Below are 27,871 nucleotides of genomic sequence, written 5' to 3' on the forward strand. Positions count from 1 at the left end.
GAAAAAGATTAGAGGTGAATACATCAAGAGAGTGAAGAAGATCTTAAAATCCAAACTCAATGGAGGAAATACCATAAAGGCAATCAACACCTGGGCAATCCCAGTCATTAGGTACACAGCTGGAATAGTGGACTGGACTCAAGCAGAACTAAAAGCAATGGATAGGCAGACCAGAAAAATAATGACAATGAATCATGCCCTTCATCCACGCAGTGACATTGATAGACTTTATCTACCAAGGCAAATAGGTGGGCGTGGAATGCTACAAGTACATCAGATGGTTGAAGAAGAAAAAATGGCTTTGGAAGAATATCTGAAGAACAATGATGAAGATGCACTGAAATTAGTATATCAGGAAGGCTTACTAACTACTGGAGAGACCAAACTGGCCTACAAGAAAGACCAAATGAAGAACAGAATAGAGGCATGGGAAGACAAAGCACTACATGGCCAATACATGAAAAAAATAGCTGGGAAAGCAGATAATAATAAAACCTGGCAATGGCTAAGAGCAGGAAAATTGAAGAAAGAGACCGAGGGACTAATTCTGGCTGCACAAGACCAAGCCTTAAGGACAAATGCATACAAAGTCAAAATTGAGAAGACAGCAACAGACAGTAAGTGCCGCCTATGCAAAGAAGCTGAAGAAACAGTGGACCACTTGGTAAGCTGTTGCAAGAAGATTGCACAGACTGATTACAAGCAGCGGCATGACAAAGTAGCAACAATGGTGCATTGGAAGATCTGCAAAAAATATCATTTGCCTGTAAGCAAAAACTGGTGGGATCATAAAATAGAGAAAGTCATAGAAAATGATAAAATTAAACTGCTCTGGGACTTCAGAATTCAAACAGACAAGCACCTGCAACATAACACCCCAGACTTAACAATTGTCGATAAGAAAGACAAAAAAGTCTGGATAGTGGACGTGGCAGTGCCTGGAGACAGCAGAATAGAAGAGAAAGAACTGGAGAAGATAACAAAATACAAAGACCTACAAATAGAAATAGAAAGACTGTGGCAAAAGCAAGCAAGGGTAGTACCAATAGTCATAGGCTCCTTGGGTGCAATCCCAAAACAACTGGAGCACCACTTGAACACCATTGGCATTGACAAATTCGCTATTAGTCAATTGCAAAAGGCGGCCTTATTAGGAACTGCTTCCATCCTGCGACGATACCTGTAATACCATCAAACATCCACATCTGCCTATCCCAGGTCCTGGGTAAGGACTCGATAGGTAGACAAAATGCCAAATCCAGTCTGAACATCTGGCTGACTGTGCGATGATTGAGAATAATAATAATAATAATAATAATAATAATAATAATAATAATAATAATAATAATAATAATAAATGGAAGGGATCCTGGAGGTCATCAAGTCAAACCCCTGCTCAGGCAGGAAACTCTTTATCATTTCAGACCAATGGCTGTCCAGTCTCTTAAAAACTTCCAGTGTTGGAGCATTCACCGTTTCTGGAGGCAGGTTGTTCCACTGGTTAATTGTTCTAACTGTCAGGAAGTTTCTCCTTAGTTCTAGGTTGCTTCTCTCCTTGATTATTTTCCATCCGTTGCTTCTTGTCCTGCCTTCAGGTGCTTTGGAGAATAGCTTTACTCCCTCTTTGTGATAACCCCTGAGATATTGGAACATTGCTATCATGCCCCCCTCATCCTTCTCTTCATTAAACTAGACATACTCAATTCCAGCAACCGTTCCTTATATGTTTTAGCCTCCAGTGCCCCAATCATCTTTGTTGCTCTTCTCTGTACTCTTTCTAGAGTCTCAACATCTTTTTTACATCGTGGTGACCAAAACTGGATGCAGTGTTCCAAGTGTGGCCTTACCAAGGCATTGTAAAGTAGTATTGATACTTCACGTGATCTTGATTCTATCCCTCTGTTAATGCAGCCCAGCACTGTGTTGGTTTTTTGGTAGCTGCAGCACACTGCTGGCTCATATTTAAGTGATTGTCCACTAGGATTCCAAGATCCCTCTCACAGTTACTACTATTGAGCAAGGTACCCCCTATACTATACCTGTACATTTGGTTTTTCTTGCCTAAATCTAGAAACTTACTTTTTTCACCATTGAATTTCGTTAGATAGTGCCCAGTGTTCAAATCTGTCAAGATCCTCCTGTATCTTAAGCCTGTCTTCTGGAGTGTTGGCTATTCCTGCCAGCTTGGTGTAATTTGCAAATGTGATGAGTTCCCCATCTATCCCCTTGTCCAAATCGTCAATGAAGATGTTGAAGAGCACTGGGCCCGGAACAGAGCCCTGAGGCACCCCACTACACACTTCCCTCTATGTAGATGCGATTCCATTGTGGACCACACGCAGAGTACGGCCAGTCAGCCAGCTACGAATCCATCTGGTGGTAATGCTGTCTAACCCGCATTTTTCTATCTTCTCAAGCAGTAGGTTGTGATCTACTTTATCAAATGCCTTACTGAAGTCCAAGTAAATTATATCCACAGCATTCCTTTGTTCCACTAATTTTGTCACTTGGTCAAAGAATGCAATAAGATTTGTCTGGCATGATCTGTTTTTGACAACCCCATGTTGGTTTTTAGTAATGACGTTGTTTACCTATAGGTGTTCGCTGATTCATTGTTTGATTATCTTTTCCAGAATCTTCCCAGGTATTGAGGTCAGGCTGATAGGTCTATAATTTCCTGGATGCATTTTTTTCCTTTTTTGAAGATGGAAACTACATCAACTCTTTTCCAGTCCTCTGGTAGTTCCCCAGTGCTCCAGGATCTTTGAAAAATATATTTCAGTGATTATGAGATCACATCTGTCAGTTCCTTGATAACCTTGGGGTATAATACATCTGGTCCTGGTGATTTGAACTTGTCTAGGCTGGACAGATGCTCACTTACCATTTTCTTGTCTATCTTAACTTGTGTTCCTATTCTGGTTTTTTATGGCACTATTTTTGATAGGTTGGTCTGTTTTTCCCTTTGTGTAAAGACAGATGCAAAAATCGAGTTAAATAATTCTGCTTTCTCCCTGTTGCTTGTTAGCTTCTTGCCACTTTCACTCAGTAATGGATCAATCATTTCCTTCACTTTTTTCTTGTTGTTTACATGTTGAAAGAAGCTTTTTTGTTATTTTTGAATTTGGTAGCAAGCCTTAGTTCATTCTGAGTCTTAGCTTTTCTCTTTGCAGGCTTGGACTATTTGTTGAGATTCTGATTTAGTTATGTGCCCCTCTTTCCACTTTCTATACTTGTCCTTTTTATCTTTCAATTTATCAGAGTTCTTTATGCATATGGCCTCAGCAGTAGGCCATTTTCTGAATCACCTGTTGGTTTTTGAGTAGGCATGTTATGCTTAAACAGATCTGTCATTGAATCATTGATCTCCTACCCATTCGTCTATTGACCTGGTCCCCAAGAATAAACTTTGCTAATAATAAACTGAGAACTTTTTGATTTTTCACTTGTCAAATCTCCTAATATGCCCTGTTTCATTCTAATGTTACTGCTGTCAGCAAATTTCTCTGAATTTATATTGATCAAACATAAATTTAGCCAATATTATGCATTATTGCAGTTTTTGGTATCTCAGTTAATCCATGTAAACCAGGTTCAGGATTCTGTTACATAAAGTCAATATTGAATGCACAGTATGAAATCTATGTTCATTTCTTACTATATAATCTAGAATAATTATATAATAAATAGTCCCTTTATAAAAGGTTCTTCAGTTTATAATCCAATATTACTTCATTTAAAATTGGTTCAAATAAGTACAACATATGCAATAGCATGTTCTATGTCCAATTCTTTCTATCATAAATAAAATAGATATGCTTACTTTCCAAGGGCAAAGCATTCTAGTTTCACAGTTGATCCTTTAGCAGCAGGAACTGTTTCAGGAAACTGAACTTCTATTTTGGGCTCATATTCCCCCATCACACCTGTTATTCCAGAAAAGGTAAAGAAAGATAGAAACTGAACACCCCGATCAGCAACTGTACAAGAGTTCTGCTGAAGTATAGATGGATTACTACTTCCATAGTTATTGCTTTATCCCTTGACTGACAGCTGACATGACTTAACATGCCAACTTACCTCCTATTAGCATTAAAAATGTAGTATAATAAAAGAAAATAGAGAATGCAGTAGAATGTAACAATTAGCTAGATAACTTTGAACGTTCTCTGTTGCATTACAATTGCTTCTTGATATTTCATGCATGTGCAAACACATCTGCCTGTAAAAATGAAATAGCAGCAGAATTCTGATGAACTGTTACAGATCTTGATTGCGATTTTGAGTAAGTGGAAAAAGTAATTTATTATACACATAGAAATAACAGCTAGTATAAATGACAAGTCATAATCAGTATATAATCCTTTGGTGTATGGAAATGTGCATCTGGGTGTCTCTGAATTCCCTTCATTAAAGATTTGTCTGGTTACTGTTGTTGTGGTGAAGGGAGAAAGATGTATTGAAGGAAGAGTAAGAGAGGTTTTCCATTTCCATGAACAAGAAAGTAAGTAAAAATCAACCATGGAGTTGGCATACTTATTTTCATATGATCCTATTCCTGCTCTACATCTTTGCAATGTAGTAAAATTTGCAGGTGATGTTTCATCTGCTGCATTCAATCATTCCTTGACATTAATTAGTTGTAGTAAAGTGTCTGTGACTCTTATGCACAGTGAAAAATTCTACGCTCAATTTATATATGCTACAATTGAAGTTATTTATAAATACGAATAAGAAAAGGAGGTACAATAACAATCGCTAAAAAAACACAACAGTAAATACGGAAATTTACAGAGTGTGTTTCAAAATTATACATTTCCACACACACAATTGTGCTTTCCAAAAAAATCTGTAGGCAGTAAAACCATATACTGTTGATTACACCACATTAGTATAAATGCCTACCATCAGTCCGTAGCACTAAAGGTGTTGGTGATCCAAGGGTGTTGGTGTTAGTTACAGCACTGGTTACGACACAGGTATAATTTCCTACATCAGATGGCTCTACTTTAGCTATGTAGAGATGTCCAGTTTCCTGAGAAACAAATCTCCGATTATCTTCTTGCACAAATGTTGGGTATTCATTGAAGATCCAAGCATAGGAAAGTTCTGAAAATATGTGAAAATATATAAGTATAATACTATCCTTCCAAAGTCAATAAAATGAGGACCCTTATTATTGGGGGAAATATGTTGACTCTGTAAACCGCTTAGAGAGGGCTGTAAAGCACTATGAAGCAGTATATAAGTCTCAGTGCTATTGCTATGCATGAGAAATCAAACTATCTGTCCTTTTCAGCCTCTTCCTTGCTAATCCATTCTTTATGAGGAAAGAGCAAGTGAAACAATTGCCAAAGAAGTTCACAAAAGGCTTGGCTGCTAGACAATGACAATGATAATTAGCTGCACAAACTGAAATCTCAATTTTTGATTATTTAACTTCCATAAATACAGGTAGCCCTTGAGGTACGACCACAACTGAGCTCAAAATTTATGTTGCTAAGTGAAACATTTGTTAAGAGAGTTTGCTCCATTTTACAACTTTTCTTGCCATATTTGTTAAGTGAATCATTGAATTTGTTAAGTTAGTAACATGGTTGTTAAGTGAATCTGGATCCCCACTGACTTTGCTTGTCAGAAGGTCGCAAAAGCTGATCACATGATCTGGGACACTGCAACTTTCATAAATACGAACCAGTTACCAACCATCTGAATTTTTATCATGGGACCACGGGGATGCTGCAACGGTTGTTAGTGTGAAAAATGGTCACTTTTCTCAGTGTGTTGTAACTTTGGACAGTCACTAAATGAACTGTTGTAAGTCAAGAACTATCTGTACAAAGGTGGACTCTTTAAAAACAGCACTTCAAATATTTTTACAAAATTATGCAGATAATCCAGTAGCTTTTAGATGAACTTAAACATTTACTACAAAACACATATTGAAACATAGGGGAGAAGGAAATGAAACTCAAGTTTCATTTTGGGAATAATTTCTTAAATACTATTATATGAGTTGTAATATATGTGATATGAAATCCTAACCTTTCTGTGCCTCAGTCAGAGTGAAAATAAATGTTTATTAGCTAAAAACACTTGCATAGTTACAATAAATACGAATATATATATCTTTCTCACTCTCTCAAATTTATTTGCCACCATCTCGCACTTCAAGGCAATTGAGTGGCTTACAGCAAGATAAAACTCAAACATTTTACAATCATAATTATAAAAACAGCTCAGAATTATAAAAAATAAAACAAACAAAAACAAGAGTTTGGACAGAAGATATGGGAGTACCATCTTTGTTACGTATGTGGGTGATGGCTATAATTTTCTTACAAAACACATGCTCTGAATGTTTAGGACCAAACTAAAAAAAAAATTGCTAAACTCTTCCCAATTAATCTTCCCACTCTAACCCAAATATGTCCTCTTATCTACTTTCTAAGCATGATCTGATTGAGTTTCTAGCTCCTGAACTCCCTTAATTTTTATAAACCTTTACTGGGCTTCTGTTAGAGTTAATGTCTGGATTAATAGGTAAAACCAGTTATATTTTGCCCTTAAAATAATAGAGCTTGGCTTTGCACTTTTTGTCCAAATATAAGGTGAAAATGCACACAGTCACTATGTATACAAAATTTGCAGTTACAGAAAAAAACATAATTTATTTGTTAAATTTGTATTCAGCACACTATCACTATCTTCAAAGAAAAATGTTTGGTGTATTTTTGATGTTGATATTTTTTACTATTATTTATTACATGTTATGGTAATAATTATATTTCCTTTGTTGATACGATTGAGGAGAAACAGTTGTGCAAGTTATATTTATTATTAGGATTATACATAATCATGGATCTTGTTGAGCTAGGTAGGTAATTTACAAATTGCTGTATTTCCTTCTCAATAGATCTTTCTGAAATGATAATGATAATCTGTCTCAGAAAAATATTTGCAAATGCTTTTGTATCCAAGTCCATTTTTAAAAAACAATTACGGGTCTTTCAATTTGAATGAATAGTTGCCTCTGTCTGCCTAATTTCAGGTTGATAAGTGCAGGTGTTTTTGTGCAAAAGGAATGATCTTGATTTGTGCTCTTGTTAAACAAATGATTTGAATAACTTATTTCTGAATTGATGTTTTGGTGAGAAATTTTAAGTACGAGGTTTAACTGAATATATTGTGAATATGAAATACCATATTTACACAATCAAAATCATAAAATTTAAAAGATGTTAATAATAGGAGCTGAAGAGCATCCTTTGTTTTTCCTAAAAACACATTTAAAATATTTAAATGTTTAATTTAGCATCCATTTTTCTTTTAAAAAATTATGGTGGTTTATAATAATATAATTATTAAAATGGATTCACAATTAAACTATAAAGCATGAAGATATGAATGCAAGAATTATAAATATTAAATGTAATCCAAACCATGTTAATGATACCTCAAGAATAGTTTTCATAAATAAATCATAATGGTGTCAGTGTCGATACGTATTACGACTTCATCTTAGTCAAAAGCTCTTATTTTAGATAGAAACCTGATATTCAACCCAATTTATGCTGCAAACAATTTGGTATAAAAATAGTTTTTCAGGTATATTGTTTTCACATCCATTAGTTAAGAGTTCTGAAAGAAAAAACCGCTTCTTTACACTGACTTCAGAACCATAATAGGATTAACCTTTTAAGTTCCCCAACTTTTCCAGCTCAGTGGACTGGTGGAGATGGCAGCAGTGGCAGGAGAGGGGGGAGGAGAAGGGATGATTTTGTGTGTGCATGCACTCACCTACCACTTCAGTGGCCCAGTTCCCAATGGACTGTGGCACGGCACAGGGCCGGAGATGGGGGTTGGAGATCCCTGCCTTAAGAGGACTGAGGCAATGATGATCAGGATAGAACAATTTTGAAATATTAGAACTGGCATTATATACAGGGACATCTATACGGGCTAGGCCTTTCCACATCCACATGAGAGATTTCACAAAAGGTACTGAAGAACAACAGGGCTAGGATCCTGTGGGACTTCCAGATCCATGTTGTCTAGTTGATTGGCCAGGCAAGTATTGGCTAATAAATCAGACATAGTAGTGGTAGTCAAGGACCAGAAGACATCAGTGAAGATAGAGGTTCTGGTGACAGCAATATCAGGAAGAAGGAGTATGAGAAGGTAGAGAAGTACCAAGGCCTGAAGGAGCAACTGGAGAGGATAGGTAAAGGACAAGGTGGTCCAGTGATGGTAGAAGTACTCAGGCTGTTACTCCTAAGCTGGAAGATCCAACAGATCCCAGGAATGAGCTCTTTGTCCAGAAGGATGAAGTGTTAAGAACAGCTAAGATGCAGCATAGAACCCTAAAAATTCCAGGCCACTGGTAGAGGACTTGAGATTGAGAAGACACATATTATCCATAGGGGTGAGAAGGAGGGATGTGTGTGTGTGTGTGTGTGTAATGATATAAAATCCTCAAACTCTGGGATGAGTATAAAACAGCTGTTTATTGTTAAAACAATAAAAGCAACTATTTACAAAACCTAAAAATCGACTGTCTTAGCTTTCGCTGGTCCACTGCCAGCATCGTGAGAGTAAGCATTTGGGTTGGGGAGTTTGCTTACAAACCCAATTGACTCAGTGCTCTACCCATTGATCGTGTGATGGGGCTGCCTGTTCTAACTAACCATAGTTGCTCTAATTGTCCCGCATCTCCTTGTCTACATTCTAGTCCTGTCGCTCTCTTTCCTCCCATCATTCCTTTCTTTGCCTTTCCCACTCTGGTCAATCCTACCTCTCCTCTCTGTATCTCATTTCCTGGCATATATTCCAGTTCTGTGGGTTCCTCCTCCCTTTCTTTGTCTTCCCTGCCCGTCTTTCCTGCACCCGGCCATATGATGTTGCTGCCGATCTATCTTCCAATTGTCCCCTCCCGTGATCACTGTGAGCTGTGTACCCCGATCCAACACTCTATGTGCACCTCCATTGCCACTTCCCCCTTCCTCCCCTAGTGTATCCACTTGTTGTTCTTGTCTCCTGTTGTTCGTTCCCATCGGTCCCATCAATGGGTAGAGCATGGAGTCAATTGGGTTTATAAGCAAAAACCCACCCCAAATGCTTACTCTGATGATGCTGGCAGTGGACCAGCAAAAGCTAAGACAGTTGATTTTTAGGTTTTTTAAATAGTTGCTTTTATTGTTTTAACAATAAACAGCTGTTTTATACTCATCCCAGAGTTCAAAGATTTTATACCATTACACAAATATGCCTGGGATTCACATTTTTATAGTTATTAGGGATATATATATATTCCTTTCAGCATCAGAGTTAATGGAACTACTTACAGTCGGATAAAGGAAATGGGATATAATGATGTATGCGAAATATCTAAGGCACGGCACAATCAGCTGGGCCTGTTAACACATTCTAGAAGCCGGATGCAGGATATTAACATTTTATAAAAAGCGTATCCCCCAGCGCCTACCTTTTAGAACCCTGACAATGTTGGTGTCAGCCCCAGCGTGCATCCTACCCATGTACGGACGTTGGCCGGTCTCCGGAGCTCTGAACCGACTTCCGAACAGCCTTGGTGGAGCCGGAGCTCTGAACCGACTTCCGAACAGCCTTGGTGGAGCCGGACGCGGAGCAGTGTCGGGACTAATACCGGCGCTTCCGCTATGACGGAGGAACCACGTGGCTGCTTACTCTATTGCACGGGAAGCCCGGATGAACAGACATTATGTGGGCGGACAGCGCTGATTTATGACGCTGGGTCTGACAGAATGTAATTGATAGGATGATGATAGGGTGTGGTGCAGATGGGGTTGCGTTCAGCAGGGGTAATTAGGTAATTGGGGTGATTGGGGCGTGCGCGGTGGGTGTGGTGATGGGATTAATAGGACGCTGGGCTGGGGTGTTTCCCAGAGCTGATTTTGTTTTCGACATAGCGAAATAAACCTTTGTTGACTACTGAAACGTACCTGGTGTTCTGGTTGATTCTTACAGCAGCAGGACGTTCTTACAGTAAATCAGCTCTCACTTCGTCTTGCTTTTCGTGGAGCTATGGCTGAAGGGACACAGGGAGAGGAACCGGTTATGGATGTGGAGGCTGAGGAAGCCGACGAACAGTCGGAGAATCCGGACGTAGGAGTCGAGGAAGAGGAGCGTGTGGCGACACGCCCGAAGGAGAAGGACGAAACCCCATACCCACGGGTATATGACGATCTCGCGGCAGTGTTTAGCGAACAGGAATGTGATAGTTTGCCGCCGCACAGACAGACTGATTGTGCAATCGAACTCGCTCCAGGAGCTAAGCTACCCAAACCCAGAATGTACCCCATGACATTTGCAGAACTGCAGGAAATGAGAAAGTACATTGATAAGAATCTAGCCAGAGGTTTTATAGAACCAGCACGTTCGAGAATAGCCGCTCCAGTTATATTCCAGGGGAAAAAGGACGGGGGATTGAGGTTATGTGTAGACTTCCGAGGTCTGAACGCAGTGTGTATAAATCAAGTATATCCCCTGCCGCTTATGAAAGACCTGCTCACTCATTTGGCGGCTGGGAAAATCTTCACAAAACTAGACCTCCGTGAGGCATACTATAGGGTACGCATTAGGCAAGGGGACGAATGGAAGACAGCATTTAACTGTCCCCTGGGCAGCTACCAATTCAAGGTGATGCCTTTCGGATTACAAGGAGCGCCGGCCGTCTTCATGCAACTGATAAATGAAGTATTACATGATCATCTATATAGAGGCGTCCTTGTCTATTTGGATGATATACTCATCTATTCGCAGACGTTAGAAGACCATGTACAATTAGTACGGACAGTGCTGCAAAAGTTGTTAAACGCCAACCTGTACTGTAAGCTGTCAAAGTGCGAGTTTCACAAAGACCGGATAGATTATTTAGGGTTCAGGGTGTCAGCTATGGGGATAGAAATGGATCCTAATAAAGTGTGCAGTGTTCTAGAATGGCAGGCCCCGAGGACCCGTCGTCAACTGCAGAGATTCTTGGGGTTTGCCAATTTCTACCGCCAATTCATCCCCTCTTTCGCTGATGTGGCTCTACCATTAACTCAATTGTTGCGCACCAAAACCACACCTGGCAAACCCCATCCCAAACAGGCATTGGAATGGACGGTAGCTTGCCAACGGGCCTTCGAGTCTCTTAAACGACTATTTGCAGAGGAACCAGTGCTATTGCACCCCGACCCAAATAAGCCATTTATAGTGCAGGCCGACGCTAGTGATGTGGCTGTCGGCGCACTTTTGATGCAACGTAACGGCCAAGGCAACTTGCAACCGTGCGCATACACCTCCAAGAAGTTTACCGACCCCGAGAGACGATGGGCAGTGTGGGAGAAAGAAGCATTTGCGATAAAATGGGCGTTGTCCACCTGGCGACATCTATTGGAGGGTGCGCAACACCCATTCGAGGTGTGGACGGACCACCGGAACCTGGCGGTCCTCCAGACTCCAAGGCGATTGGCGCCGAAACACGTTCGATGGGCGCAGTATTTTCAGCGTTTCCGGTTTCACCTGAAGGTGGTGCCCGGAGGAAAGAACTTCCTAGCAGACGCACTCTCCCGGCTACCACAATATGATAGTAAAAAGGAACAAGTGATCCAGACCATTATGCCGCTATGTAGTAGGGATCCCGCACACGTAGAAGGATGTGCCAAAGTGGTGACGTTTGAGGAGGAACTGCAAACTGTATTGTTGACCGATCCCTGGTTGCAGGCGAATCCCGGGTTATTAACCCAGCGTGATGGCTTGGCTTGGTATAGGAATAGGTTATACATCCCCCAGGAAATGCGTCATCGGGTACTTCATCAATGTCACGACTCGAAGCTGGCAGGCCATTTTGGCTTCGTCAAGACGCTCCATTTGGCGAGGCGACGGTTCTGGTGGCCCAGTTTACGGAAGGACATTGAGCGATACGTTAAGGAATGTAGGATTTGCGCGCAGTCTAAAGTGGTACCGAAGAGGCCAATGGGACTGCTACAACCGGTATCTAATCCGATCCGACCCTGGCAGGACATCGGGATGGATTTCCTTGTTGATTTACCGAACATCAGAGGGTACACGGTCATATGGACGGTTGTGGACTTGTTCTCGAAGCAAGCACATTTCGTCCCCTGCAAAGGACTGCCATCTGCGAGGGGACTAGTGACATTGTTCGTGCAACACATATATAGATTACATGGAGCACCCCGTAGAATTATCTCGGACAGGGGTGTTCAATTTACGGCTCAATTCTGGCGTAGATTCCTAGCAAGCATTGGGACCACACAAGGCCTGAGTTCAGCATACCATCCTTGCACTAATGGGGCGGCGGAACGGGCTAATGCGGCAATCTCACGATATCTCCGGTCTTATGTATCTCACCAACAGTCAGATTGGATAGACTTCATACCATTCGCGGAACTAGCGTATAACAACGCAGTGCATAAAAGCACCGGGTTGACCCCTTTCCAAGTAGTTTATGGATACGATCCGGTTCCATTACCTGGGGCTGAACCACAGGGGGGTACAGATATACGTCCTGGAGATTGGATGTCCCGTGCAGGTCAGGTGTGGAGTACAGTGAAACAGGCGTTACAACATGCGGAAAAGGCAGTGAAGGAGCAAGCAGATAAAAGTCGTAGAAGGGCAATGCACCTGAGAGTGGGTGACCGGGTGTACTTGTCCACCAAGTATATTAAGTTGCAGGTACCATGCAAGAAACTGGCACCAAAATACATTGGACCATTCCGCATAGTACGTATCATCAATCCTGTTACGGTGCAACTGCAATTGCCAGGAGTACTTGGTAAGATACACCCAGTATTTCATGTGAGTCTATTAAAACCAGTAGAAGGGACCACCCATGATGAACCTCCCCCAGGGCCCGTTGCCCCGGGAAGGTATGAAATACAGGACATACTGGATTCCCGGTGGAGGGGGGCGATATGTATTATCTGGTTCTATGGAAAGGATACCCCTTATCCGAGGCATCCTGGGTTCGGGAGGGGGATGTCTTCGCTCCTGCCCTGATTCGTCAATATCACAGGCTGTGGCCGCACAAACCGAGGAACACAGGGGGATAGGTGATAGCATACGTGAATGTCTCTGTTTCATTTCAGGGGGCCCTGTGGTGAGGGGGAGCCGGATGTCAGCCCCAGCGTGCATCCTACCCATGTACGGACGTTGGCCGGTCTCCGGAGCTCTGAACCGACTTCCGAACAGCCTTGGTGGAGCCGGAGCTCTGAACCGACTTCCGAACAGCCTTGGTGGAGCCGGACGCGGAGCAGTGTCGGGACTAATACCGGCGCTTCCGCTATGACGGAGGAACCACGTGGCTGCTTACTCTATTGCACGGGAAGCCCGGATGAACAGACATTATGTGGGCGGACAGCGCTGATTTATGACGCTGGGTCTGACAGAATGTAATTGATAGGATGATGATAGGGTGTGGTGCAGATGGGGTTGCGTTCAGCAGGGGTAATTAGGTAATTGGGGTGATTGGGGCGTGCGCGGTGGGTGTGGTGATGGGATTAATAGGACGCTGGGCTGGGGTGTTTCCCAGAGCTGATTTTGTTTTCGACATAGCGAAATAAACCTTTGTTGACTACTGAAACGTACCTGGTGTTCTGGTTGATTCTTACAGCAGCAGGACGTTCTTACAGTTGGATGAATCCCAACGAAAGCTCGGTTATTAAAAACTCTTTTATTATTTCTCTTGGTGATCGACTTCTTTTTGGATTTTATCATGAATGTACCCAAGAGTTGGGTTTTTGGTCTTACATCTAATATACATACATACATACATACATACCGAATATGCCGGCGTATAAGACGACTTCCGTAAGTGCTAAACTTGGCGCCAAAGACGGGGGTCGTCTTATACGCCGGAAATACTGGTAGTTTCCGGCGTATAAGACGATGTTCTAGGAATGCGGCTCGGCGACAAAGACGGGGGTCGCCTTATACGCCGGGTCGCCTAATACGCCGGCATATATGGTATATGTTAAAATCAATAAAGTTGATCACTAAGAGAATAAAAATATAGAAAATTTATTTACTAAACCTAGCTTTCGTCAAGAGCTCTTGACATCGTCAGGGTGTAAAAGGCAGTTGTTGGGAAAGCTTATATGCAATCACTAATCATCTGCACCCGGCTCCTAGACCATGTCACAGGTCCCAGCTGAGCGCGCTATAATTTGAGTGTGTATCTTACATCAAAGTGTAGTTCTTTCTCATTCCTTCTCTGTGCTCCATCGCGCATATCCCCCTCACTAATCCTGGAGTTGGCCGGAGTCCTTTCACTTCCCTTGTGGGTAGTGATTGTCTCCCTCTCACCAACCTTCTGTCCATGGTTCTGCTTGCTAGGGAGTGTGTGTGTTGTCCCCCGTTTCTTTCTAGTTCCTCCGGTTATCCAAGTCGAGTTACGGCCTGATCCCCCCGTCTTCTGCAATCGTGGTTCGAGTATTCCATTCCGTTTTATGCCATTCTCCCTCCCGTCCCTTTCTATAGGTGTTGTCTCAATTTGTGTTTCACTCGATCTATCGCTATTCCCCCCTCATTTTTGGGAGCAACCACTTTTGGCTGCACGGGTGACGGTCCATCGTTGCCAAGTTTGCAATTAGGCAGTCCCCCGTTCACCGCGTCCAGATCTTCCGTCCTCGCCCCCCACTGGGAGGTCTTTCCGCCATGTCACTGGGTACACTCTGCTCACAATTCTCTGCTCCCCTATTGGATCAGTCGGCACGGGACCACTCTCTCCCTCACAATGTGGTTCAATTGTCATCATGCGTCTGCTCGCCACATTCGTCGGGAGATGGTCCGATCTCCTCGGCATGTGCGGTCATTGCTCTGGTGTTTCGTCTCGTATCATGCTGTCCACTCTCCCCTCCCCCTCTATGGTCACCGTCTCCGTTTGTATGTTATTGGATCTATCACTTCTCCCCCTATGCTTCTGAGTAGAACTCCTTGTAGCTACACGGGTAACGGTCCATCCCATGATCCTTTGTTCTCTTATTGGATCAGTTGGAGGGGAATTGTTCTCTCTTTCCTGGTGTGGTCTAGTTGTCGTAACACATCCATTCATTCTATTCATCAGGAAATTCCTCCGTTGCTGTCGATCGGGCTTCCGATGGATGTCTGCTGTTCGTGGGGGGCTATTTAAGTCATGCCATCCTGGTCCGATATTAGAAGGGTGTCTGTTTGATCGTATCTTGCAGGGGGTGTCCCGTTCTTCTCCCGGACATATGGTTGGTTCCTTGGTCTTCTCCAGTGGTTCAAGGGTCGGTTCATGTGCCATGTCTGTAATGTCCGTTGTGCTGGGCACATGTCTATGTGGCGGTTGATAGAATGTGACCAGATCTGCCACAGCCAGACTATTGGCCCCCCACAACATAAGAGTGGCACATAAACCTGACCAGACTCTGCGATTGAAGATCATGTGCCCCAAAGACCCCCTCACCACCGCAGAAAGATCAGCAGTGGTATATAAAATAGATTGCATGGACTGTCGCAGCAATTACGTGGGGTAAACATCAAAAAGATTGAAGACCCGCTTGCATAAGCACAAGCTGGCAATCAAGAGGAGCGAACAATATTCGCAGATCTGGTTACATTCCAAGATACTACGTTTGAGCAGGTTAAGGGCACCCCCATGGGGTCACCGATCTCTGGTATCATAGCAGAAGCCGTGTTGCAGCAGTTGGAACATGTAGCGATGGCCCAATGCTATCCCAAGTTTTGGGCTCGCTACATGGACGACACCTTTGCCATTGTTAAGAGGAGCCAGAAAGGTGACTTTGTGGACACACTAAACTCAGTATGCGTGGATTTGCAATTTACGGAGGAAGAAGAACACCAGTGTAAACTGGCATTTCTTGATGTTTTGGTTCACCGTCAACCAGATGGAATCGTGAGGACCCAAGTTTATCGCAAACCCACGCACACTGACAGAATCCTGCATTATGACAGTAACCATCCGGTGTCCCACAAGGTCAACTGCATTAAGACCCTCTTTAAGAGGGTGGATTCACACTGCAGCATGGCTAAGGCTAGGATAGAGGAGAGGAAACATCTTCTCAAGATATGCAGATGCAACGGATATCCCATGAAATTCATCAGATGCCATAGCCTGCCATTTAGACCCCCTGTTAGGTTTCAAATGGAAGATCCAACACCACAAATTACCAGGGTTACTCTTCCTTATATTAGTAACATCTGAGGCCACAGCTAGGTTATTGGCACCCTACAACGTGAGAGTGGCACCTAACCCAAATCAGATGTTACAATCCAAGTTAATGAGACCAAAGGACCCACTTCCCATCACAGAGAGGTCCGGCATCATTTATAAAATCAACTGTAAAGATTGCCCCGTGAATTATGTGGGAGAGACATCCAAACGCATTAGAACTAGGATTCACGAGCACAAGTTGGCTGTGAGGAGAGGCGATCAATACTCCCAAATCGGGGCAGACATGCTAGAGTCAGGACATAGGTTTGACTTCGATAATGTCCAGGTGATGGCTAATGACAACATGAAAAGGGGACTGACTCCTTAAGGAAGCTTGGCTTTCAAACAATGAGTCCATCAACCGGCATATAGACTTATGTCCTACAAACATAGTGTTAAGAGCATGGGCCAGAAACAGCCAGTCCCCCGGAAAGAAACAGTCTAATACTACAACGTGCCTTCTGGGAGGAGGGTTGGTGGAGAGAAAAAGCCCTGGAAACGCCCGGATAGAGAACAGCTTACTATTGAGCAACTCTCCAAGTGTGGAGGCATGTGCTGACTCCCAACAAGTGGAAAAACGTATTAACAGCTGTGAGCCTACTGCCGGTGAATCTGAGGTCTCCCCATGCCGTATGAATAATTGTGTAATGATGCGGTCCCTTACCAACACCCGGACGCAAGACAATCGTGAATGGAAGGGCTGTAACATTGCCCCCACCCCCGCCAGCGGCTCCATGATTAACCCCATCTATGATGGCATCTTAACAATGTGGTCTCACATCGATAATGCGAGCGAACCATGGGAGGGTGAAGAGATCGCTCCCAACGTTGCAGCTCCTGCACACCTCAGGAAACATCTCAGAAGGGGGATTCCCCCTGGAAATAGGCAGGGAGTGAGAAACCGGGAACTGAAAAACCCACCCCCTTCCCTTCCCCTGAAGACGAATGGAATGGAGGGAATGGAGAGAGTATGAGCCACGGAGAGGGGATGACCCCCACACCGAGGATTTTGTGTGAAGGGGGGAGTGATAGCCAGGCTAAGAATGTTACAAACCCTGACGGTATTGTTGGAAATGCCCCCATTGACAAGAAAATGAAAGTTAGTGAAGTAACATCAGAGAATGGGAGTCACGATAAGACAACTACAATGAAAACTGGTTATGTAGGAGAAAGCAATGAGGTGATAATTGCGACTAAAGACTATGGAAAGAGGGAAGGTGGGAGGAGAATGAGGAGGGGGAGTAACAGGAAGGAGGATAAGGAAAACAAACAACGAAAACATGCAAGTTCCCCCAACCCACGACCACATGAGGAGAAAAAGGATGAGAATGTTGGTACAAAGGAAAGCAAGAAAACAACGATCAATAACACGGAAACTAGGATCAAAGTGCAGATGGATTGGCTGGGGCCCGTGACGAGATCCATAAGCTGGGCGCAAAGAATGCCACAGCCATTCCCATCGACTGGAAACCACCCTGATGATATCGGCAGTTGCCGGCAAAAGCTTGGTGTTTTAAATTTATTAAAACTTTTTATAGTTTTATAATTTCCTGGTGTTCTTGCATTTATTACTAGCTAAACTATATATATATATATATATATATATATATATATATATATATATATATATATATATATATATATATATGAATAAAATAAATAATATGCGATCACCAGGAGAGTTTAAGTAAGAAAAATACTTTACTAAAAGCTGCCAAGCTTTGGTTGGGAACTCCCAACATCGTCAGGGCTAAAAAGCCAGTTTAACAAGAATGACTTAAATAGGTTTGGCTGACATCTGCACCCAGCTCCTAGACTGCCTCACCGGCCCCAGCCGGTCAATTAATGTTCCAGATGTTTCTCTTCTGTCGTTCCTTCGGATCTTCCTACCTGCCCCTTTGTTATTAGTTTTTAAATCTATTAACACCTTCGTATCCCCCTCCCCTTCGGTGGTATTTATCACATCCTTCTTTCTACTACGGGTCTCAGGGGCGTTCGATTCAGTGATAATCTTCATCCCATTAGGGCCCCAGGTACTGTTCAACCCCTTTGATTGTGGATCGATGTTTTCTTCCTGTTCTGTATTCCCCTCTCCCTTGACCTTATGAGTAATACTTATCTGGGCACTGTGCATTTTGGTGCTTATGTTCCCACCCCCCACCATGGCATTCTCTACATCAACTGTCCTTCATTGTTTAGTGTCCAGAGTGGATCCTTCACGCTCCTCCTGGGAAGGATCTAATTGCCAATAGGAGCGTTCTTCATTCGTTGCTTCTCGTCCGTTCATGAAGTGTGTGTGTGTGTGTGTGTGTGTGTGTGTGTGTGTATGTATGTGTGTGTGTGTATATATATATATATATATATATATATATATATATATATATATATATATATATATATATTTTCAAAAGAAAAAATAAACAAGATGCAGTTATCTTTTGGAAAAAGCATCTTGGACATGGATAATTGAGAATCTCCACAGACATTCCAAAGGGATATTTTGAGAATGAGATGGAATGACATATCATCCATTTCAAAACTACTTCATTCTCTCATGGTTGTTCTAGTATCAGTGTCCCTAGAGTAGCAATTTCATTTAATGATGTAACTGATTTACTCTGCTGAAATAAAATGGGGGAAGCAAGGGAAACACAATACAGCAGGAGTTTTGCCCTCATTTCTTACCTTGCCAAATACATGCTGAAAGACTTTTCAAAGTAAGAACAAAGTGCTGTTTTTCAACTCTTAACTCCATTTAGAGCTGCAACAGAAGTTTTAAATTTATACACACTTACAGGAGAGTTTGTCTTATTACACTGATAAATATCAAGTGGGGAGAAGAGAAATCATAAACTAGTAGCAAATTATTAGGAGTTATCAAGGTCATCTTTCATCTCCTGAAACTGTTAAACTATTTTTAAATTAGACTGTTAAAAATTCTGAACTTTTGCCATGAACTATAGATTTTTATGTATATACAGAGTGTAACTGAATCTAGTCCCCATTTTCACACTTGATGTTTATCTCAAATTTTCATTGATTCTCTTGGAAAGACGGCACTAGGTTCCTTCTAAAGCCCACCACAAGAATTTAATTTTATATGCAAACAAAATAAAATATAGTCCAAAGAAAATAAAATTATTTTCCAATTATTCTAGTCATCCTGTTCTAAACATATTAAGAAAAATAAACTTTTCCCTATCAATTATATTTCTTCAGAAGATTTCCCATTAAATATAGTAGCAATTATTCTTAACAACATCCTGGGAAATATTTCTCTAACTCATTTTATAAAGTAGGAAGAATGAAATTTTGTGCTTTTTGTCTTCAAAACTCTTTTGTATCTACTATTAAATTATAATTTAGTTGATAATTCCTTTTATTTGGGTACCAAATAGTCACAGGCAATTGTGGAGGATGGGTGTGAGGAGACATAAATAATAAATTGTACATAGCATCATCATGATGAAAACTTCTCTTTTTATACTTGTGTATCAGATGTAAGTACAAAAGGGTAAAGTTTGTGTTGTGATGGAGCAACACAAGGCCACTAACACATGGAAAATACAACATACACATCCAACATTCTCTCTTGTCCTGGTAGAACCGGGCCTTCTTACTTCAGCTTCTGCACTAAGAAGGCATATCCATCACCAGGCACTTTTTATTATTATTTTATTATGTTGTTGATATCAATCATGAACACTTCAGGAATATTGCCTTGGAATCTTCTGAAACAAAAAAGTTTTCAGCAACTAACACTTCCTAGAATCTATTTTAGTTCACCCGGCATCTTCAAGAATCAGAACAGAGCTAGTCCAGCCCCCTGCTCAAGCAGGAGATCCTATACCATTTCAGACAAATGAGTTGTCCAATCTCTTTATAAAAATCTCTGGTGATGAAGCACCCATAACGTCGAAGGCCAGCTACTCCACTGGTTAGGAAGTTTCTTCTTAATTCCAGGTTGCTTCTCTCCTTGATTAGTTTCCATCCATTGTTTCTTGTCCTCTGGTGCTTTGGAAAATAACTTGACATCTTCCTCTTTGTGGCAGCCTCTCAAATATTGGAATACTGCTATCATGTCCTCCCTAGTGCTTCTTTTCTCTAGACTAGCCAAACCCAAATCTTGCAACCTTTCTTCATATGTTTCAGTCTCCAGGCCTTTAATCATCTTAGTTGCTCTTCTTTGCACTTTTTCCAACGTCTCAACATCTTTTTTTAATGTGGTGACCAAAACTGGATGCAGTATTCAAGGTGAGGCTTTACTAAGGCTTTATAAAGTGGTACTAATACTTCACATGGTTTTTGGCTGCTGCCACACACTGCTGACTCATGTTTAAGTGATCGTCCACTAGGACTCCAAGGTCCCTCTCGCAATTACTGTTTTTGAGCCAGGTTTTGCCTAATCAGTACTTGTACCTTTGATCTGTCTTTCTTCTTTAAGTTTGTCCTTCAATTTTAATCAACTCTGCTTATAGTATCCAAACAGATGCATTAAAATACTCTTAACCCTTAACAGAAAAGTGATAGTTATTAGATATACTATTATTGAAAAAACAAACAGCCATCATATATGTCGGTTTGTATTGCTACATTTGTTGGTAGTAATATCCATGGTTTCTTTGTTGGTTTATTTATTTGTTTCATTTCTGCAGCTGCCAATCAATCAAGTTACTCTGGTCACTAGTTAATCAACAACTCCTTAGTTTCAAACTAAATCTGTGCAATGTTATTTTCTGTATAGTATTTTGATGGCACTGTAGGTTTTCAGCACTCCCAGATGGCACTGTAGGTTTTCAGCACTCCCAGAACAATCATTTGTAGATAGGAATACTTCAAAAACAAATCTAGGACAGGTGGGACTTAAAATCTTGTAACAGAAAAGCTAGTAGATTTAATGTTCCCTATTATTTTGAGTTATGCTCTATTTAAAATCTCTTAGCAAATACCTTCACATATTTGTGCTTACTATGAACAAAATGCCCATTTAGATTCTCTGACTACCTTGCAGATCTAATAGATTATTTCTCTTTTATCTTATTCCTGAGATAATTGTTCCAGACTAATAGTGGCATTCCAAGCCCTTTTTTGTCTTACTCTGAAAGTGAAAAATTGCTTTAAGAAGCAAAATTTAAAAATATAGTCACATTAACTATAGCTTATTTCAAATGAAAAAATGGATATTTTAACCTCCTCCCAAGAATTCTGCAGGTAATTGTTTTGGATAACACAATTGTATTGTTTTCAATATAGTGGTAGAAAGAATTACAAACTGTGTCCTGTTAATAATGAAAAGATAGTAGTTGTGATAATTTGTCAGCTAAATTCTTTAATAAATAAAGATAAAGCTGCATGAAACATAAATTGGTAGGTTTGTTTGAAAAATTCATTAATGGAATATACCTTAAAATAATTGTGTTCTTTATTAGAAATAGCCTCCCTTTTGCTTGCTGAAATATTCAGGTTTCAATTATTTTATTAAATTCATCTTGACTTTATACTGTTGTGATATATTTGTGAGTACTATAAACTAAGGCAGGAAGACAGATATTCTACCTAGATTTTGCTATAGGCTCATAGATTTTGCATAAAGGCTCATCTGCTACTTGCTTTGCAATTATTTCTTTAAATTTAGAAGATTTTATAAATATGTTTATTAGAACTGAGTTGTTTATAAATTCACTTATTCAATTTACATCCTGCTAATTACCAAATGAATAAAATGAAAAACAGATTAAAATAGACAAAGCCAACAAAACAATAAATCTAATATAAAGCTATAAAATAAATCTTTTATAAAAAAATAAGGAAGTTGGCACTGACTTGATAAGGGACTGCAACTCTCTCCATGATTCAAATCAGGAATGTTTTTTTAGGAGCAAGACAGATGGACTCAGTTATAATGATTTACACTTGAAGTATGAAAGATCAAGTTAGGGATATGGAGAAAATTTATGTGGTCACTAAGAATTAATGCCAACTTGGTGACACATAAACAAGGACTAAGAGTGACATGATAGCAGTGTTCCAATATCTCAGGGATTGCCACAAAGAAGAGGGAGTCAAAGTATTCTCCAAAGCACCTGAAGGCAGGACAAGAAGCAACGGACAGAAACTAATCAAGGAGAGAAGCAACCTAGAACTAAGGAGAAATTTCCTGACTCTTAGAACAATTAATCATTGGAACAACTTGTCTCCAGAAGTTGTGGTGCTCCAACACTGCATGTTTTTAAGAAGAAATTGGTATACGGTTTCCTACCTGAGCAGGGGATTGAAGTAGAAAATCTCCAAGATGCCTTCCAACTCTGTTATTCTATTTGGGGGTTTTGTCCATACATGGTATTCTCACGAGTCATGTCCAACACTAAAGTTCAAAAGCATCAATATTCCTATCCTGCTTCTTTAAAGTCCAACTTTCATTTCCATAGAATGTTACAGGGAATACCATGGTTTGCATGATTATGATTTTCGCTGGTATAGACACCTCTCAGTAATTGAATATATTTTCCAAGGCCTTCATGAATACTGTGATATACTTAGTAAAACTCTATCCCAACCAGATTTGCTAGTGATGTTATCTTATGTCCTGATCATCATTTGACTGGTTATCTCTAATGCACTTCATAGGACTGTCTTGGAAATTATTTGGTAGCTGAGATTGCCAAATAAGGTAGGGTAATCATATTCTACTGTACTATTTGTGGTGTATTTCTTGACTGCTTGATTTTTTCTGTTGATGGTTGATCGTAAAACACAGCAGCTATCCACCACTTTGATATCTTTGTTATACATTCTTATAGCTATGTTTTTTTACTTGTTTGTAAATATATGTAACTTTAGTCCCATTTTTTTCACTATGTTCCTTGGGTATTATTACTAGACTTTGCAAATCCTTTGCATTTTTAGTTATCAGGATAATGTCATTAGCATAATACAGGTTATTGATGTTTTCTTCTCCAATTTTCAAAATGTACTCATCTTCTTCCAATCCAGCTTCTCTTATATATTTAGTGTACAGACTCAATAAATAAGGGGAGGATATATAGCCTTGTCACACTGTTTTGCCAACCTGTACCCATTCTGTTTCACCATTTTCTGTCCATATTATGCCTTCCATGTATATATGCTTCCCATGAGCACAATGAAATGTTATGGGATTCTCCTTTTTCTGAGCATGTTCTACCGTTTGATGCAAATGACATAATCAAAGGATTTTCTATAATCAATGAAACACATAGTGACTTCTTTTTGGTATTCTTTGAGTTTCTCAATTGTTCAGCATGCATCAGCATTAATGTTTCATATCCCTGACCCTTTTCTAAACCCAGTTTCTCACATGGCATTGCCTTTTCTTTGCAGGGCTCTAATTTGATCTAATTATTATTTAATCTAATTTGATTACTAATTTTGATAACATGGAAAAGTAAAAATATTTTATAATAGTTTGTATACTCTTCTGGAATGTGGATTGATTTCTTTCAATCTATTGGTCATCGTACCATTCTCCAGATTTGCTGGCATAGCTTGGTTAGGACTTTTACTAATTCTTCTTCTTTTGCTTGCCCTATTTCATCAGCTCTTGCAGCCTTCTGACTTGGTAGTGCTGGACTCTGATCTAACTATAACACCTAGTGCTAGAAGTTTTTGTAAGTAGGGAACATCTGCTAAGGTATCTTAGATGTTGACATATCTTCTGTGTGGTATTTCAGTATATTCTTCCCATCTTTCATCTTCTTTAAATTCTCCACTGGTGTTCTTGTTGGCATAAGAAGAAGATTTTCCTTGAACAGCTGAGATAAGCATATCCTCTAGAATATGTGACGACTTTCCTAGGTCGACTTTCCACAGGTGTGTGTATGTGTATAGGCAAGACAACACTTCTGAAGATCTGCTAGTTAAGTAAAACAGCTCTCATGCAAGTAGGGCAGTCAGCTACGCTGACCCTGCTGAGAATCAAAATATTGAAGATAGATCATTATGGAGAAAATCTATGTGTTTGCTAGGAATTGAAAATGATGGTATATAATCAATAAAAAGCACATATTATTTGCATGTAAAGCACTACTTTAAATTCCTACTATATTATCAGTTTGAAGGGGAGCAGGTAATGAGTACTCAGTGAAAAATTATTATTTCACAACTACTTCATAAATAATAAAAAATAATTTCAGGTTTTAAAAAAAAACTGGGAGAAAGCAAAAATGTGAGAGTCTTCCACAACTAGTAGCAGATGTCAAAACACATCTTTCAAATCCTAATAGCTCAAACTATCCTGAATATACAATTTCTACCTGTAAAAGATTATAAGATAGAAGCCTGTATGTACCTATAAAGCATTACTGTGATATGAGACATTAATTCATCACTTATTTAAAACAAAGAAAACAAAATATTGATATGAAAAACAGTATGAACAGTTTTGCTCCCAAATAATACCAATATAAAGAACGTCCCCCCAAAAAGAAATTCAAAGCAATATTGTTAAAAAATCAAAAAGGACTGTACTGTCTTCACTATAGTAGAAATTATTTTCTTAGAAGCATCTTCTAGAACTGAGGTCCTCAACCTTTTGGGTACCAGGGACCAATTCCATGGAGAAAGGTTTTTCCGTGGATCAGAAGGGGCGTGGTTTTATGTGCTGCCTGCATCCCATGGATGGGGCTTTGCTTGTTTACGCAGATTGGTTGCTGGCATGCCGCAGCCCAGTACTGGTCCACGGACCAGGGTTTGGGGACCCCTGTTCTAGAATACACGCTGTGAAATATAAAGCAATGGAAAACAACAAGGCTCATCTGTGAAATCTGACAGGGAGGTTTATAAATGCTAGCCTAACTGTGGACAACTGTTGCTAAAATGCATGAGGGATTGGCAGGTTTTTACAGATTATACCTACAGAGATTCTTTAATAGTCCATTTCAGGTTGCATTGCCAATTTTACATGATATCCTATGGGAAAAATTAAAGGATGTTTGAAGTTCAGTCCACGAACTAAGAGCTATGAGGAATCCAATGATATATACAAAATAATCTATGAAATATTGCTCAAGATCAACAACAGATTTTTTTTCCAATGCAGTAGAGTGAAGTTTGCTGGTAGTATGAAAAGTATATCTAACATTTTCCCAACTGACAAAACATGTTTGTTTTTACAAAACCTTGAGATCCATCAACTAGAACTAGGAACAAAAGACATAAACTTACAATTGAATAGTTCTATTATTGGTTGCAGAACAATGCTACATTCTTAATTTTAGTCATTTCAATACAAGAATTATTGTGCGGGAGGAGTACTTTCAATGTAGCTATGGTTGGAGGAAGGGAAATAAGGAATAATTGAAAATACAGATATTTACAGAAAAATTCTAATGTATCTCTCTCATTGTTCCTATTCCTCAAACCACAGACAATTGGCATTTTCAAATTCAATTACAACATTTGTTAAAAAATATACTGTCCTTTAATAAAGATCCTGAATTATTTGTATCTTTTGTGAAGACAAAAAAGTATTACATAATTAAAATCCTTAACTAGTACATTACATGAAAACGTATTTGTACATATTATTTATCAAATCAACTTATACATCATCTCAATCATTGAGTGACTTTTGTTAACTTATATAATAGGAATAAAAGATCAAGTTAAAAAATAGTAAAAATAGAATAGGATAAAACCAACAGTATAATATATGGCACATACCCCAAAAGTAACTAAACAAATGTATTTCTAACCAGTCACCATCTGGGAACAATTTCCTATATTCTAGCCTGAGGCCTGTTGGAAAATCTAAATCTTTTAAAAAAGCCCCACAAGGTTGAAAATATTTGCACATTTAGGGGAACACTGCTCCTGACTGCAGGCAAATTTATTGAGAAGCTTCTTAAGATCCATAAGACTGAAGCCCCATAAGATCAATACCAATGATCAAGCAGATATAGGAGAAAGATAGTCCTAGGGAGCTAAGTATTAAGACATGAGTTGCTTTGTATTGTATGTGACAATCAACACCTTGGAAGCTTATGATGTAATCAGAGCAGGTCTGTCACGTGGGTCAAATAAGAAGTCCCCATATCTATTCTGCTGCCACATTCTGTAGCAATTATAGCTTTCAAGTGGTTTTCAGTTTTGCAAACCACTCAGATACTTTCCAGACAGGAAGTGACCTAGGACAACAGTAGCAATTTTAAGAAGGACCACCCAACCCAGGGACAGAGACAATAGAATACAAGATGCTTTTGTTCAAAATATTTGCTTGCTAATTATGTAAGAGATGATTATCCAGAAGGATTCCCAAATTGCATACAGAGCCATCCCGTTAAAATATCAAGATACAGTTTGTTGTTTGGTATAAGGAAAAAATTACCTTTAAAGTCTGATATCTTCTGTATTGAGACTTTTCATGTATATATGCATTTATTTATTTATTTATCCCTTCGTCCCTCACTTTTTATGTCTAATCAGAGTTACTGTTGCTCTCTAACCGCTATACTGTAAGAACAGCAGCTGCCCATTGTGAGTTTATTACTCTAATTCTATTCCTTTTCCCCTTGATTTTTAATTCTGCCAGTTTGGTTACAAAACTGAGAGGTTCATCCAATAAACCTATTTATAGGTAAAATACACACAGACACAAACACACACACCCACACCGGTATAGGAAAACAAACATATATACATAAACTAAAGAAATATTTAGTCCTTTATTTAAATGTCCATTAATTCCTTATCAGAGGGAACTTTTTTTTTAATCTGATAAAAAAGCTGTCCTTATGTCTGTGATTTATAAATTCAAATTACTATGTAAGGCATAGGATGCTGTATATAATAAAGAAAACTATCAATGAAATAACCTGAAATATTTTAAAATGAAATGGAAAGTTCCAATTGAAAATGAGGTTTTTGCTCTTTTCATTATTATCAACATTTGATTAATATTTTTCATTTTTCTTACCATGCACACATATACATAATCTGAACTAGACGTTGTTTCTCTGTGTCATATATGTGGGTATATGCATAATTGTGTATTTATTTATTTATTTTTGTCATATTTATGTAGTGTATATCAGAAGTGGTGAGCCTTAGACAGCTGAATGCAATGAAATTTCATTTTAATGTATGTCGATTAGTGTACATTTAAAGTAACAATAAAATTATTATTTTATTATATTCTATACAGTATAAAGTAAAACACAGAACGGGGTCTGCTGAAATCAGAGTGTTAGTGATGAACATAATCAAGAAGTCACCAAGAGCTATTATGACATGGATAATATAAACAATATCTGTATGAAATTAATTAAGTCACAATGAATTTAATACTGAGTGAAGAAATGTACAATGTAGATAAAACTGGCTTGGGTCCATAACTATGTAGACAGAATCCAATCTAAGTAGTTGTGGGTATATGATATGTAAGCTTTCCTCATACGGTATGTTAAATTACTAATTCAAATAATTTTTAGATTATGATCAATTTTACAAGATTATTTAAATATGGTCAAATTTATAGAAACTGACTGTACTAAATGAACAACAGAAACTATATTAAGATTTTTTTCCCCACACAGATTTATACTTCAGAGACTCTGGCATCAGGAGACACATTTTGATCCTGATTCTGTGATAAATAAT

General features: G+C 39.6%; 1 protein-coding gene across 2 annotated transcripts in view; it reads right to left on the reverse strand.

The window, feature by feature from the left end:
- Positions 1-27,871, reverse strand: part of CNTN3 (contactin 3) — a 166,557-nt gene that overhangs the window by 83,783 nt on the left and 54,903 nt on the right. For both annotated transcript variants that reach the window (XR_005555540.1, XM_039333617.1), the window contains exons 3-4: positions 4,906-5,109; positions 3,824-3,926 (exon numbers count right to left, since the gene is read on the reverse strand). Coding sequence is in view for 1 of the 2 variants with exons in the window: in XM_039333617.1 (XP_039189551.1) it covers positions 3,824-3,926; positions 4,906-5,109 (307 nt within the window). In the remaining variant the exon portion in view is untranslated. The remainder of the gene's footprint in view (positions 1-3,823; positions 3,927-4,905; positions 5,110-27,871) is intronic.

This window comes from Crotalus tigris, unplaced genomic scaffold (assembly GCF_016545835.1).
Source record: "Crotalus tigris isolate CLP2741 ecotype Arizona unplaced genomic scaffold, ASM1654583v1 scf7180000017625.6296891, whole genome shotgun sequence".
Lineage (NCBI taxonomy): Eukaryota > Metazoa > Chordata > Lepidosauria > Squamata > Viperidae > Crotalus > Crotalus tigris.